Source organism: Typha angustifolia, chromosome 11 (assembly GCF_048772165.1).
Source record: "Typha angustifolia cultivar Huaian chromosome 11, ASM4877216v1, whole genome shotgun sequence".
NCBI lineage: Eukaryota > Viridiplantae > Streptophyta > Magnoliopsida > Poales > Typhaceae > Typha > Typha angustifolia.
In genome coordinates, this window is record NC_133249.1 from 10,117,845 (window position 1) to 10,134,341 (window position 16,497).

At 39.8% G+C, this 16,497-nt stretch overlaps 1 protein-coding gene across 1 annotated transcript; it reads right to left on the reverse strand.

Annotated features, from left to right (window-relative positions):
* Positions 1-652: 652 nt before the first annotated feature.
* On the reverse strand, positions 653-15,748 carry LOC140769987 (hexose carrier protein HEX6-like). Its single transcript, XM_073110921.1, has 3 exons — positions 15,521-15,748; positions 15,121-15,443; positions 653-1,938 (listed from the first exon to the last, which is right to left on the reverse strand). Exons 1-3 carry the CDS (start codon positions 15,717-15,719, stop codon positions 877-879), a joined length of 1,584 nt encoding a protein of 527 aa, XP_072967022.1. The 5' UTR covers positions 15,720-15,748; the 3' UTR covers positions 653-876.
* Positions 15,749-16,497: the final 749 nt, after the last annotated feature.

Sequence of the window (16,497 nt, forward strand, 5' to 3'; positions counted from 1 at the left end):
GAGCTCGAGTCAAATATTATGAATTGCTTCCCCAATTTCACACCTTGAGAACAAGGTGGAGGAAGCATGGTGGGTTGATATGATTTAGGCTCTACCGATGTCGTTTCAAATATGTATACACCTTATAGGTGCCTTTTTTTTATTGTATTAGTGTTCTATTCAAAGAAAAATAAGATTTCTGTAGGTTGCGTTCGAATGCTGGTGGGCGCATTTGAACATGCTTGCAAATGCCTGTAGGCGTTCACAAATACAAAGAAGGAGAACTGTGTGTTCAAGTGTGCTCAACCCATTCGAACGCCCATGTGCGAACGCCTGCATACGTTCGCACGATAGAGAATGTATTTGGTGCGTTCGAACGCGTTCGAACATGGTATTAGAAAATGAATATTCTGTTATAATATACAAAATAATTTATAAATGGCTAAATTACTCGTGTCTTCTTCATCCTCTTTTTATTCTTTCCAAAGAAGAAGAAGAGAGGAGAAAGAGGAGGAGGGGGAGGGGGAAGATAGGAAAGGTTGCAACGACGATGATGATGGCGAGGATGACGGTGGAGGAGGTAGATGGGGAAGATGGAAGAGGGATTTAGAAAATAAGAAGAAATGGTCGGGGCATTATAGTAACTTGGTCAACATTAGTGAGCAAAATAATATTAGAGTGTCAAATGAGAATTATAAAAGAAAATGAGGAGTTGGATTACAAAATCTTCAAATATGGAGTGTGAATCACAAAATAGGTAAATATAGGGTGTGATTTGTAAAAATCCCTTTAAAATCAAAGCATAACTACATCTGTTTTCTGTTGTATTATTTGGTATCCATTTAATACGAATTGTCATTTTGATTTGGCATCACTTTGATCCCAACATTTGTGCGTCTAATTTGATTCCATCTGATTAATCTCCACAATCCTCTTCCAGAACCAATGCTCCTCCCACACTTGGACAATCTTTTCAATGGGCAAGTTCTTGGTTTCTGGCAGCAAGAAATGAACGAACGCAGTCATCACCAACAACCACCCTCCAAAGAAGAAGAAGATCCCATACTTCATATTGCATAGCATAGCTAGAAACATTTGGGCTACAAGAAAAGTGAAGAAGAAGCTCACTGCAACGGTGATGCTCTGCCCTGCCGACCTTATCTCCAATGGGAATATCTCACTTGGAATCAACCAACCAAGAGGTCCCCATGACCATCCAAATCCAGCAACATAAATACATATCAACACCAAGACAAGATATGCATAGCCTTTGCTCATGCCACCATGATCTCCAAGCTGTGTTCCGATTATTCCCCCAATCATAACTTGGGAAACAAACATTTGTATCCCTCCTACGATGAACAATGCTCGTCGACCGAATTTATCGACTACAGTCATCGATATGAACGTAGACCCCGTACCGATCACTCCTGTCACAACCGACGATAAAAGAGAAGCACTCTCTGCTAGACCGATGGTTCGAAATAAGATCGGTGCATAGAAAGCTATTACGTTAATCCCTGTCACTTGCTGGAAGAATGGTATCATGATAGCCATTACGAGCTGCGGGCGATACTTGGGTTTAGTAATTCTTCGAAACGGGTGACGAACGGACTTTGAGGTGTTACTGGCTGTGATCAAATCCTGTAACTCTTCATGGACATCATTGGAGCCCCGAATTTTTTGTAGTAAATTTGTTACACTTTGAACGTCCCTTCCCTGTTGAATTAGACTGTTAGGGGTCTCAGGTAGGAAGAGTGCGCCAAGACTCAGGAATGCAGCAGGGACTGCAGCAAAGGCCAGTGAGACTCTCCATCCCCATCCTCCCTTGATCTTTTCTGTGCCATAATTAATAAGGTTTGCAGCGAGCGCTCCTATGCCGACACTGAATTGGAAACTATTGTTGAAAGCTCCTCTGTATTGACGTGGAGCCATTTCAGAGAGATATAGTGGAACTGACTGGAAGAAAATAAGTTAGATATATGCTAGATGGAGATAACTTTTAAGGCTAAGAATTTTCAGCTTAACAGTATTATTATATAAGTGGATTGAGAGAGAAGTCAATGTAGAAGTCATCAATAAATGCTCCTGGACATTGAGGTGAAATCATTTCGTAGTCATTTAATTGAATGGAGATATACTTATGAGCAATTAATATAGACAAGATGATACTGAAAGTAACATACGTTGGCCATAACAATCCGATTTAAACAGTCATAAAAAATTAATATAATAAAAATAATAAAATTAAATAAATTTATATATTACAGAATATAAAATTCTGCATAAATTAAGACTAATATTAAATATTATCTTCTTGAGACAGTGCAGTATTATTTCTCAAATATAGAACTAAAAAACTAAAAAATTTATGAATGGAATGAATTAATTAGATAATGTTTAGTATATACTTATTTATAGAAATGAACAGATATAACTAAGGGGTGCAAAATTTCAGTTGGAATATAAGTCATCTAGAATCAAAATGTCACATCAAAAGGATGCATCATTTTAAAGAAACTAAAAATTAAATTTAGACTTAGACTCGAATCGAATCAAGTCATGCAGTACAAGTTGTGAGAAGGTTGGTACATTATCAAAAGGATGCATCTCGTTTACTCACAAAAATAGGTACTCTTTCGGAATCCAAACCTATAAAGCAGGTTGGTACTTTATATACCCTAACAACATTTCTCGAATAGGCAATGTGATAAACTTTGCCATGATAGCTACTTTAAAACTAATTTTTATTCACTTCTTCTTATAGATTTAAATAAGTGAATATATAACATTAAAGTACTCTTTGAGTTTTTTTAATTTCATTATTAATCCATTACTAATAATATATGGATCTCACTTAAATTTGGGTTAAGGTTTATACAAAATTTATGTTCAAATACATAATTTTTCCTAAAAATTGTTTTAAAACACCATGCGTTAACAATGTCTTGTTGCAGGAAGTGGAAAAAAAGTCACTCTTCAAGGTTTGTGAGCAGAATGGGAGTAAGGGCTTCTGCAAGTTTTACCTCTCTCCAGCCAAATAGAAGAACTCCAAATCCTGAAAGTTTTTCACCTCCATGTCTTTTTGCTTCTGCTACCGAACATACTTCGAGAAGAAACTAATGATTAAGGTCTATTTATACAGCATGCTAAAAGTCTAGAACCTGGCTGTCGGAACGAGTGTTTAGATATTAAGTATAATTAGATCTATATTTCTCCACATTGTATAGATTATTATAAGTTCAAATGGTATCATATACATATATATTTAAGCCATTCTCTATCAACAAGATATCCTTGTCGTCGCCAACTTTTTAAATTTCGTTCTATAGTTTCATTTCCATTATAAATTGTGTAAGAGCTACATTTTTATAGTTATAAATTCGCAAACAAAATCACAATTTATTGAGTTATAAAATTTTTAGATTTTGAAATAGTTTGAAGATTTGGTCCTTTGTGGAGTTGTAGAACTAAAATAGATACTTCTCATCTTTATTTAAGGGACTGAGAGGTAGAGGTTGAGACATCCATCAAAATAAGAACTCTAGAAATTTTTTATCTCAACTTAATTGAGTTCTCTAATTCTCTGAGGAAGTAAAATTTCTGTCTATTATGAGGAGAGGTTTTACATATGTCTGATTGCTAGCATTAGAATCTAATTGACATCCGACATCGACATGAAGAGTTTGATGCATGATACATAGCGAATATTGTGAACTAGATATGGAGCAAGAAATAGGAACTTCAACACTTAGTCAATGAACTATCTAGGGGGTTATAGCTACTTGTTTATACAAACGAAATATAATGAATTAGACTATGATTTGATTTCGATCGTTTTGCAAATGACTTAATTGATTAGGTTATCAACTAGGACTTTTACTAATCCAATTAAAAAAATAAGTTAAATAGGCTAAATCAACTTAATCCTTTTCTAACCAAGGCTTTATCATAGAAATCCCAGCAATTGTCGACTTACGAGAGGGAAATGTTGGCAATCCTTGATCGGTAGGTGGTTTATTATTCGAACCGATCAAAAGAGTCTTCCATACTTTATAAGACAGCGTATTCACACTCCAACACAGTAGAGATGGGTCACAAAATTGCTGGGTTATAATTATGAAATTCAGTATAAGAAGGGGACAGAAAAAAGAGCAGCGGAGGGACCATTGCACCAACCCATATCGCCGAGCTTGCAGCCTTTCTTTCTCCCACTTTTTCTTTCCTTGACGAGCTGAGGTATGTATGTACAGCTGACTCAAATGTTAAGAGGTTGTTATAGGAGGTGTTGAATGATCCGGAGCACCATTCAAAGTTAGAGAATCGTGGCGGTCTGCTGCTGAACCGCGAGTGCATCCGGGTGTTAAGCTAACCCAGATGTTAAGAGGTTGTTATAGGAGGTATTGAATGATCCGGAGCGCCATTCAAAGTTAGAGAATCGTGGCGGTCTGCTGCTGAACCGCAAGTGTATTTGGGTGTCCGTGAACGACGCGTTGCAGCAAAAATTATTGGAGCACTTCTACCAAATTCCGAAGGCCAATCATGAGGGTGTTTTGAGAACTTATAGGAGGCTATCATAGAGCTGGACGTTGCAAGGACTGAGGTGAGATGTGAAGACTTTTCTCCATTGATACGTACGGAATGTTCCCTTCGATATCTGGATCGGTTGTAGAAAAGCAGTTCGCACAATCGAGGGAAAATATTCACCAGATATTCTCCCATAGTTAGAAAATTATGAAACCAACTAGGACGAAAATAAGCACAAGTGGGGGTAATTGTGGTGGTGATGGGTGGAGGTGTGATAGGGTTTTAGATGATAATGGAGATGAGAGTGGATAGTTGATGTAGTTTCAAGGATAAGGATGAAAGGGGAGAAGTGGCCAAGATCTCAAAGAGGAGGGAGGACTCGACAGACGAGGTAGATTAGAGGATAGATGAGACCTTGCCAACGGTAGAGGTAGCTGGTTAGTGAAGTGGGAGAAGGGAAATTAGAGTAGAGAGACTAGAGAGAGGATAGAGAAAGATAGAAACTAATATTCATTCATCATAACGATATTGGCTGCCATCCACACCTTTTAAGAGGCTAGCCAACAAGCCAAAGGAGCCTTCCATACTTTATGGGACAGCGTATTCACACTCCAGCATAGAAAAGATGGGTCACAAAATTTCTGGAGTATGATTATGAAATTCAATATAAGAAAGGAACGAAAAATAGAGCGGCGGATGCACTATCACGCCAACCCGATACTGCCGAGCTTGCAGCCTATTCTTTTTCTACTTTTTCTTTTCTTGATGAGCTGAGATATGCATGTACGTCTGACCCAGATGTTTTGAGATTATTATAAGAAGTATTGGATGATCCGGAGCACCATCGAGAGTTGGAGATTCAAGGCGGTTTACTGCTGGACTACAGAAGCATTCGGGTGACCGCAAATGATAGATTACGACAGAAATTATTAGAGCACTTTCACCAATTTCCAAAGCTAGTTATGAGGGTGTCTTGAGGACTTATAGGAGGATATCACAGAGTTGCACATAGCTAGGATTGAGGCGAGATGTGAAGAGTTTTTGATACACTTAGTTAGGATCTTTTCTTATTACATTATGTGTTTATTTTTATTAAAATAAAATTTCTGTAAGTCGCGTTCAAACGCAGGTGGAGTAGCGTTCGAATACCCTTGTAAACGCCTTGTGAACGCCCACGTTTGTGAACGCCTTGTGAACGTCTTGTGAACAGCTTGTGAACGCCCACGTTTGTGAATGCGAACGCCTGCGTTTGAATGCCTTGTGAACACCTATGTCGCATTTGCTTTTTGAGCGCGTTCGAACGTGAACGCGATCGACGGGAATCCTCTAGAATTAGGATTTCATATTGTTTTAGGACTTGTTGGCTAGTCTCTATAAATATGTGGATGGCAATCAACTTTATTATGCTATTGGATTCTTGATTTCTTGCCTCCTATCTTCTCTCTAAACTCCTCCCTCCTCTCTTTTCACCATCCTTTCATCTCTACCGTTGACAAGGTTTCTCCTCGCTTCTAATCTCCCTTGTCTATCGAGTCACCTCTCTTCTTTGGGATCTCGACCACTTCGTTCCCCTCGTCTACTTCCCTTAATCACTTCTACAATCCACCCTCATCTCCATACCCATCCATAACCCTAACATTCACTTCACCCATCATCACCAATACCACCCACGTTATTTTGTGTTTCCATCCCTGCTACAGTTCGAATCTATGAAGGGCGTAAATACAAAAGTTGTAGATTAGGGAGTTATGGATCTAACCTAATTAGTTTCGTAATTTTCTGACTATAAGAGAATATCTGACAAATATTTTCCCACGATTGCGTGGACTGATTCCTACAATAAATTCAGATCTTAAGGAATTATTCTGTAGCCGATCTTTTAGTTCCAGAACCTAACAATTTAGTATCAGAGCCCTTATCAATTGGTATCAGAGCCTATCAATTTAGTATCAGAGCCTAACAATTTGGTATCAGAGCAGGTGAACCTTAGACCTCCATTAATGGTTGAAACAAGAAAGATGACATCAACAAGGAGACCTATGGAGAGCACACCGACAAGGAAGGACTCAATGCACGATAATCCTAACCGTGAGGCCGATTCTTTTGGAGTGACCACGGCAAGATCGAATCAACCAACGTCCATGTGTTCGAATATGGATGAACTAAGGGGCCTGTTCCAAATATTGTTGCATAGAGTTGACAACATACAAAAGGATCACAATGAATTCAAGGAATATGTTGTAAATCGATTAGGTTCGTCATCTCCCTGACGACGAACGAAGTTTCAAGAAAGACCAGCGGTGGGACACCATCGAACCAATACCCCATAGGTCCAAGTGCGTCATATGAGTGTCAATGATCCTCTTCTACTTATGCCTTCACATCATCCCTCACCTCCGTTATAAAACCCAAGATCCGTGGTGGTGGAACCCGAGAGGCGTGAGGCACCGGTGCGCTTCGTCGATGAGGAGGATTGGCACTATGAGGATGAGCTTGATCCCTCTGGAGATGGTGATGGACATGCTCGAGGATTTAGAGAAGGTGATCAACATGCACAAAGGTTTAGACCTGAACCAAGGATCTTTCGCGAACCTGACAATGCTATTCAGGGGAGAACCGCACGTTTGGACTTTCCAAAATTCCAAGGTGGTGATCCAACAGATTGGGTATCTTAAGTTAAACAATATTTTGATTGTCAAGGTACAACGGAAGATCCGAAAGTCCAGATGGCAAGCTTTCATCTCCAAGGAGCGGATCGCACATTTCACATTCTCTGTTTTTGTGAACTAATGCAAGCGTTCGCAAAGGCGTTTGAACGTGCCTCCTTCCACGTTCGAACGCAAATTAGAGAAAATTTATTTTAATAAAAATAAATAACTAATGTAATAAGAAATGACTTTAGCAAGGTATATTTTGAAATAATGGGATTTAGAGGTGATTAGGTAACTCAAGGGACATTTGGCTCAATGGATTAGTACAGCTCCTATGCCAACCCATGACGCATCACATTTCACAACGAACTTTTTGGTGAAGTCTAGTAGAGCTAGAATGGGAGCCGTTGTCAGTGTTGTTTTTAATTCTTCAAATGCTGCAGTGGCTTCCTCCATCTATCTAAAAGAGTCATTCCTTAACAGTGAAGTGAGAGGAGCAACGATCTTGCCATACCTGACGATAAAGCGGCAATAATACTCGGTCAACCCCAAAAAGCTATACAATCTTATGGTGGAAGTAGGGATCAGCCAAGCTATACACGCCACCTTTTGAGGATTCACCGTCACTCATTCCACTGTTATGATGTGGCCTAAATATTTCACTTGTAATACTCCTCATAGGCACTTAGACTTCTTAACCTTCAGCTGGTTTCGCTTCAGTAAATTCAGCACATCCTCTAAATGATGCGAATGCTCTATTTTCGTCCTACTGTACACCAAAATATTGTCAAAAGATATCAAGACATACCATCGTAGCAGAGGCTGAAAAACATCATTCATAAGGCTTTGAAAGGTTGCTAGAGCATTGGTGGGGCTGAACGGCATCACTTGGAACTCGTAGTGCCTGTCCATAGTCTGAAATGCGGTTTTCTGCACATCCGCCGGGTGAACTCTAATTTGATGATACCCAGACCTCAAGTCAAGCTTGCTGAATATGGTCGCCCCTATACGTTCGTCCAGTAGCTCCTCTATGATCGGAATGGGATACCGGTCCTTGACACTGATAGCATTTAATACTCGATAGTTGACACAAAAAAGCCACGACATGTCATTCTTTCACACCAATAATATAGGCGATGAGTAAGAATTATGACTTAGTTGTATGAGGCCTTGCTCCAATATCTCAGCCATCATTTTGGATATAACTTCCTTTTACACATGTGGATACCGATACGATCTCACATTCACCGATGCAGCCCCGGGCACAATTTCTACGCGATGGTCCGCCATTTGCATCGGCGACAACTCTTTTGGTTCCTCAAACAGTCCAACAAATTTATCCAACAAATTAGACAAATTAATTGTAGTACCTGGACTCATTTGAGGCTCATTTCTTGCTGGTCCTAACTGAAGAAGATAGACCTAATCACTTGCACAAGGTAGCCCCACCATCGGCTGTATCGCTAGACTCGGCAAAGACTGAACACCATCAAGCCGAACGTCTTTGTTTCCTTGCTGAAATTCATCCACATACTCCGGAAATCATATGTGGCGGGTCCCAAGCTCTACAACCACTAAGTGCTATGGACAATGTTCACTCCTCGTAGTGCCAACAAATATAAGTCCACAATGATGTAGTATCCATATACCCGTATACCGACCCAGCGACACAAGCTCTCCGCCCGAAGCTTCGTACCATCTCCAATAGCAACCTCAAACCTTACGATCGGTTCAGCGTCCAAGCCCATTTTTCTTACCAACCTCTCATCTAGAAAGTTGTGTGTACTCCTGGAATCAATAAGGATGTGCACACAATGCTTTCTAACAAGTCCATCAACCCGCAATATCCTTGGTGCAAAAGTACCCAAATATGCATGCATTAATATCTCAGCTTAAATATCTTCCTTCATGCCTTCATGTCCTCCCAATGGACCTCCTCTGCATACTCTCCATCACCAACAACCTCATCGTCCTCCTCGAGACAGTCAATGAGCATCACACTCCCGATCAGTTTGGAACACCGATAACCAAGGGTAAAACATTCATTGCATTGAAAGCAAAGCCCCTTCGCCCTTCGCTCCTTCACCTCGGTAGATGTGAAAGTTCTAAGGGGGGGTCATGTGCCTCCTCTAATATTAGAAAAGGATCTCAAAGGTGGTCGTGCCCCTGTACTAGCAGCCACTGCCTTTGAACCTATAGAATTTCCAACTGACGTTCTCAGCGCAAATCGCCTATCTCGGCTACCCCAACTTGCCTTCACTACCATTTTTAGAACCTTGTGCTTTTGCTACATCCCCATGTCCTTCTCAAAAGCCTCCTCAAGAGTGGTAGGATAGAGGGCACGAGCGTCCGCCTGGATCTCCTCCTACAACCCTAAAATAAAAGTGCTCATTAATATCAATTCGGGCCAAAGTGGCTCGCACTGGCTACTAACTCTTTCAAATTCTACTTGGTATTCGACACGATTGTCCTCTAAACTATTTTGCTTAATGTGGTAACAAAATCTTCATACACCGTCACCTTTACGTTCTCCGCTGTCCCTTGACAATCAAAATACTGCTCCACTTAAAACAACCAATCCTTTGGATCCCTGTCTTAGAATTTTAGAAAGTCCAAGCGTGTGGTTCTCCCCTATATAGCATTATCGGGCTTGTGAAAACTCCTTGGTTCAGGTCTGAACCGCTGTGGTTGCTGCTCTCCTTCTCAGAATCCTCAAACACGTCCAAAGGGATCGACATAATCATGAAAGTTCCAATCTTCTTCACTTATGAAGTGCACCGATGTCATGCGCCTCTTAGGTTCCACCACCGTCGGCCTCGGGTTTGTGTACCGAAGGTAGGGGATGTTGTGTAGGAATAGATAAAAGTGGCTCATTGACATTAACATGTCATACCTAGACCTATTGGGTGTTGGTTCAGTGTGGTTTCACCACTGGTCCTTCTTGCGGCATCGATCTTCATCGAGAAGATTACGAAGCTGACTGGTTCATGACATATTCTTTCAAGGTATTATGATCATTCTATATTGCATCCACTCGCTGCAGCAATGTTTGGAATATGCCTATAGGTTCATCCGCCAAGCCCATGCTCACACCCACGAGCGTCGGTTGACTCGGTCCTACCGTGGCCGCACTAAGGGGCTTGACCTCTCGGTTAGGATTTTCCTGGGTCGAGTCTTTTGCTGTCGGTGTGCCCTTCGTTGATCTCCTTGATGTCGCAATCTTCCTTGTCTTCACCATTAATGGAGGTCCGAGGTCCATTGGGCTATGATACCGTTGATAAGAATGGAACGTCCTTTTCAAGATTCGGATCAGTTGTAGGAAAGCAGCCCACGCAGCCAAAAGAAAATATCCACCAGATATTCTATATAAATTGAAATATTATAAAACTAGGGGTGGTTGGTCTGTAACTTCCTGATCTACGTTTTTAAGTTTTATGCCCTTTGTAGATTTGGACTGCAACTGGGACAAAAATATACAAAAGTGGGGGTGATAGTGGTGGTGATGGGGGAAGGTGATGATAAGGTTAGGGATAATAATGGAGATAAAGGTGGATGGTTTGTGGAGTTTAGGAGATAAGGATGAAGGGGGAGAAGGGGCCGAGATCCCAAAGAGGAGGGAGGACTTGAGAGACGACGAAGGTTAGAAGATCACCGACGTCGAGATGGCACACGACTAGGGCTTAAAGGAAGGGGAAGGGAGATTAGGGTATAGAGGATAGAGAGGAGATAGAATTTAATTTTTATTCATCATAATATTTTTGGTTGCCATCCACAGCTTAAGAGGCTAATTAAACAAGCCAAAAATGGCAATTATTAACCTTAAAAATAGTGGATTCTCGTCGATCACGTTCGAATGGGGTCGACCGCGTCTGAACGCATAAATTGCATACTTTGTCGATGTGAATGTATACAAGAATTCACAATTATACGATTCGGACTTCATCGATATCGTCTCGAGCATAGATACATTTTAGGGGTGTCTTTTATTCTTATTTTAGTATTTAATTCCTAGAAAAATAAGTTTTCTGTATGTCGCATTCGAATGCGGGTGGAGTGCGTTCGAACGCACTTACAAACGCCTGCATCAGGTTCACAAATATAGAGAGTGCAAAATGTGCATTCGAACGCTGCATTCGAACGTGCCTGTAAACGCATGCTTCACGTTTGCACATACAAAGAACGCAAATTGTGCATTCGAACATGATCGGGTATGTTTGAATGTGGTCGACGAAAATCTACTATTTTAGTGTTAATAATTACCATTTTTAAATTATTTGGTTAGCCTCTAAAGGTGTGGATGGCAACCATAGAATCATTATTGAATGAATTGAGTTTTGCTCTTGTCTCCTTCATCTTCTTCTCTCTTGTTTTCTCATTCCCCAGCGACGCCGTTTCTAACCCCCCTCGACCGGCCACTCACCCTAGTCCCTTAGGGGCAGGCAGCTCACCCCTTCCCCTTCTTCCAATCTATCTATCACACGCCCTAACCTCTACCATCACCCATAACCCTTCCACCTCCACGTATTCACTGGTGCCAACCCCTATTACCACTGGTCCACCACCATCCATCATCACATAGGATCTCGTAGCTCTATCTACGGATCCAAAGACGGACTTCCTAATGTTTATCTACTAATCAAACGATATCTAGATGTCCCACCGTCCGATTCACCTAAAACTTGATTTTTTAGAAAGCTTTTTTCTAGGGCTTCAACATATCAAACTTTTACGTCGATCCGACAGCTATATCTTTTGGGATCTATATTCAAAGTTCTATGTCAGATCCTGTCCAGATCTGAAAATCGGGATAGATCGAGCCTTAGCCTAAAGGGGAGATTGTATCACACATGCGGGCGTTCGACCATGGCCAAGCGCATTCGAATGCACAATTTATATTCTTTGTCTATGTGAATGCCTATAGGTGTTCGCAAGGGTATTCAAACGTGCCCTCTCCTACATTTGAACGCAACATACAAAAACCTTATTTTTTTCTAAATTAAATAACTAGTACAGTAAGTAAGGTGTATCACTATCAAAATCTCCAATCTATTGGACAGCAGATCATCCGTAATTATTCTCAAAAGTTTTGCACTAGATTAGAATCGGGACTAATCTTGAGTTACATTCACAACTTCACCAAGAGTGATAGTAATAGGATCTCGTGGTGTAGTTGGAGTTGGTTAACTTAGAAATGATGTCAAGCAAGTGAAATTCTCTATAGTCTAGGAATAATGTAATATTGAAGTGATATTTTACTCTATAATTTTATTGCATTCATATCATACATAGGTAGAATTATTCACTATTCAGCAAAATTATATTTAATTTACTACTTTATAGTTATTGATGGATTATTGGAGCATTTCTTATTATGATATCTTCAATATGTATGCCTTATGATTGACGATGTTAATCACTGCACCACTTTCACATATCACCCTATAGTTAAAGTCTACATCTCGGTAGTGCCATTTACTCGCTCAACCCAGAGTTAGACGACATGTGCAGAATAACAAATGAATGTTCTAAATTAGAAATGGGAGGATTTCTTTAGTGCCTTGTCCTAGCATGAATCAAGTATGTCCCTAATCTCTATAAGGAGCTAAAAACTAGTGGTTGGATCATAGATTGGAAGGAGACTCTAAAAATCTTAATCTCATCTGAAGAGTTTTCTAGTTTTTTTATGAAGTTTATGTTCCATCTTTGAATAAGGAGACTTCTATATTAGTTGCTAAAATGCTCATCGGCATCAAACATATGGTGGGAACACGCACTTTTGAGGATTGATCCATCTCTGGTGCTAACCAAAGGGATGCAATCTGTTTCACAAAATTGCTTAATCACGGTTCCTTTTCAAGATGTAACTTAATACTATGATATTGGAGTTTTAGAAGGGGTTTGCAAGTGAATATTATTTTTATTACTTAGTAAAATAAGATTGATCGATTTTGGGTAGGTATGGTTTCTTCTCTCTCTACACAAGAGATTTTCCACCTTAAAAATGTCATCTTGTGTTAGCCATGTTTACTTTTCCTATTCGCAATTGGCTTCTTATTTTTTACTCTAATTGGTTCTTCGCACATTAACTTGAGTTCAGATTTTGTTGGTAGAATAGAATCTAGATTTCATAATTGGATTTTGTTTCCATGTTTCATTATGTGCTTTTTTTACTTTTGACTTTCAGTTAGGCTTTGACTTTTTATATCTCTAAACTTATTCGGTCTAGGACTCCTATGTCCCCAACAAATTTTTTGTTGCGATAGGGAGAACCCTAGGTGGGGATGTAGCATATTTCAGCTCAAAAGAGATTCCAAACATATCTTGGATGTCGCTATGCTCTAGATGGGTGAAAGATTTAGATGGTGTCCTTCTATGGCTTTGTCATTTGCTATTTGATTTTGTGTGGGAGGAGCACTAGCACATGCAATGGTTGCATGGGTAGACGAAACTCTAGGATGGGCTGAAACAACACTCAACCATTGGTGAACTCAGCAGGTTGTGGGTGTGCTTGGTCTAGATGTAGGTAACATTCAAGAGTGCACAAATTGTGAAAGAAATGAGGGATCAACCTGGTGAAGCCCTATACATGAAGAAGCCTAAAGAAAGGTGGCTAGATCTACACCAAACTGCAAATAAAGTTTTGTTTAGGTCTAGTCTAGGGCATGCACAGGGGTTGATCAACTACGAGGATTAGTTAGGCCCCAAGATTACTATCTGGGAATGGTGGGATTTAGTGGGCTATTTATATATTTTATCTAGCATTTGATTTGATTTTTGAATTTTATCCTTAGGTTATAAGGGGATCTCGAGTAAAAATTCTTGTGTGTTTGTGTTGTTTAGTTTCTATAGTTAAGTTTAGATTTACATAATCTTGAGTACCCATGGAAGGCCATTTTTTCTAGATTAGGGTGAGTATAAATTTTCATGTTTGGAGGAATATTTATTAGGTAACTCAATGGCAACTACAAAAAAATTGTTCACGAAATTTTGAATATGGAGGACGAAGGCTTCATTGTTGTAGTATCATCTCCTAAACTATGATGACTTACTGTGGATGTGCATTCTTTTCCTTAATTCATAGGAGACTTTTCTTAGAACAAGACCTAAAAGCTAAGGACACCATGTGGACGCTTACACATTTCTATCATTGAATAATGCTTATCGAAATCAGACTAGCTACTTTTGTGGTTAGAATGTCATATATTCATAATGGCCAAGTCATAGAGGATGCTTTCAGGTCGATGTCCCTCACCTTTGTGGAAAATTTGGATTTCATAGTTGTCAGTATACAAAAAGAGAACATTGGTAGGACTTTGTTATTCTGTTGCAGAATTTAATATATATAGAAAAATCAAAGTAATCCTCTATTTTTTTCGGAAACCAATCACCAATGGAAAACAATGAAACTATAAATGCAGTCATTTTGGCCCCATAACTAGTGTACGTGTTGTGGATAATGGAGTGCAAAACCAACTCATTAATTGATTATTTACTCAGCTAAGTGACTTCTACTCCACACGAATGCCACCTAAGATGAAATTTACACATTTAGAAAAATCGACATTTGAGGTAGCAGCTTTACTAAATATATAAGACGCTGAATGGTTTAGCAATTTATATTATAAACTTTTAATTTATCAAGGGTATCAAAGCCCATCATTCAATTAGCTGCAACCCTACAATTTGGTATAACTACCAAAATTAAATAAAAGCTCATCATTGAGGTATCCTATCTCTAATGAACAGATTAGCTTATATGCTTGTTTGGATGTCAAGCCAACAAACAATCCACATTTTTGAGCTAATATTGGTGTCATCAGTGCAGGTCCCGTGGCCTTAAGAATCATTGTGTTCTTACTTATTCTGCATCAGTCTAATCCAATTGGCAATTCTCTTCCACTACGATGAGAAAAATACTACTAACATATTCACACATCAAAGACGTAGGAATGGTAACTCTAACCTGATTGGCACATCCAACGCCGATGCCAAGCAAAACCCTGCCCAAGATGATCATGTACACGCTAACCGCCGCCCCCCCAAGGGCGGCGCCGGCGAGGAACGCCACGCCGCCAAAAACCATGGTCGGTTTTCGACCGTACGTCCTCGTGACCGACGACGCGAAGAAGGTGGCGAAGAACCCCGCGACGTAGAGCGACGACGTGAAGGCGGTCAGGAGCTGGCTGTCGAACTTACAGTAGTTACTGATGTGGGAGTCCTTCTTCATCTTGGTGTATACTTTTGGGAAGAACTTCTTCAGAAACGAATCCATGGATGTCACACCTCCTATATACCAAGAACTAATAATTATGGAGTGGCCAAGAAATTAGATCATGTAGGTGGAAGTGAGAGATTTAGGTGACCTGAAACTCCGATATCGTAGCCAAAGATGACGCCACCCATGGCAGCCATGATGCAAGTGAAGACGACGAAGGTGGTGATCGTTCCGTTGTACCGCACCGGTTCGCTCTTCGCGGCGATTCCGACCTCCATGAGAAGGTAGGGTGGAGATGGGATTTTGGAAGTGTGGGTACTCAAGTTCGATGTTGAGGCGGAGAGCATCTCCCTCTAAAGTGGTGGATAAGGGGTAAAAGGGACAAAAACAGCAGGAAATCTTGACTGAATGGTTTCGTTTCCTTGTGACAGGCGACAAATTCTACTATGGCGCTTCACTTGTTTGAAGGTCGCCAACGGAATCTTTGGTTGGCACTCCAATCACTTGATGTTACTTACTTTTTTGTTTTATTTTATATTACTTACTTATATTTTATATCACTTGTTTACTTTTTCTTCAAAATTACTAGTAGACTTATAATTTTGAAGTATTTTCATTTCCAGCAGTTAAAATCGAATTACCAATTATCGTACTCCTATGCATCTAGTAGACTTATTGACCAAACTGATCCGTCTTATAAATTTAAATACCAAAATAGATCTGTTATGGACACATTAACTAGCACCTCATTCGTAATAAAATGTTAATTGATCATCACTTTGGCGTTTTATTCTTAATAGAATGTTAGGTTTTTAGTGTTTGACAATGTGTACAAATACTCTAAAGTCTTTATTCATATATATAAGCATTTCTATAAATTTTGATAAAGTTCCAATTGAAGAATTTTATAGCTTGTAGCAGTTCGAAGCTCGTTCGAAAATTTCAAAAGTTGTTTGTGGTGTTCAAATACAACCTGTAGTTGTTCGTAGCGTGTTCAGAAATATAGAGAGTAGATTTCAACCGTTTGAACGTATCTTGAATTCATGTCAGGCCGTTTGAATGTGCACAACTGGCATTTGAATGCACCATGGAGATTTTGCGAAATTTAAAATTCTGTGAGTCTAG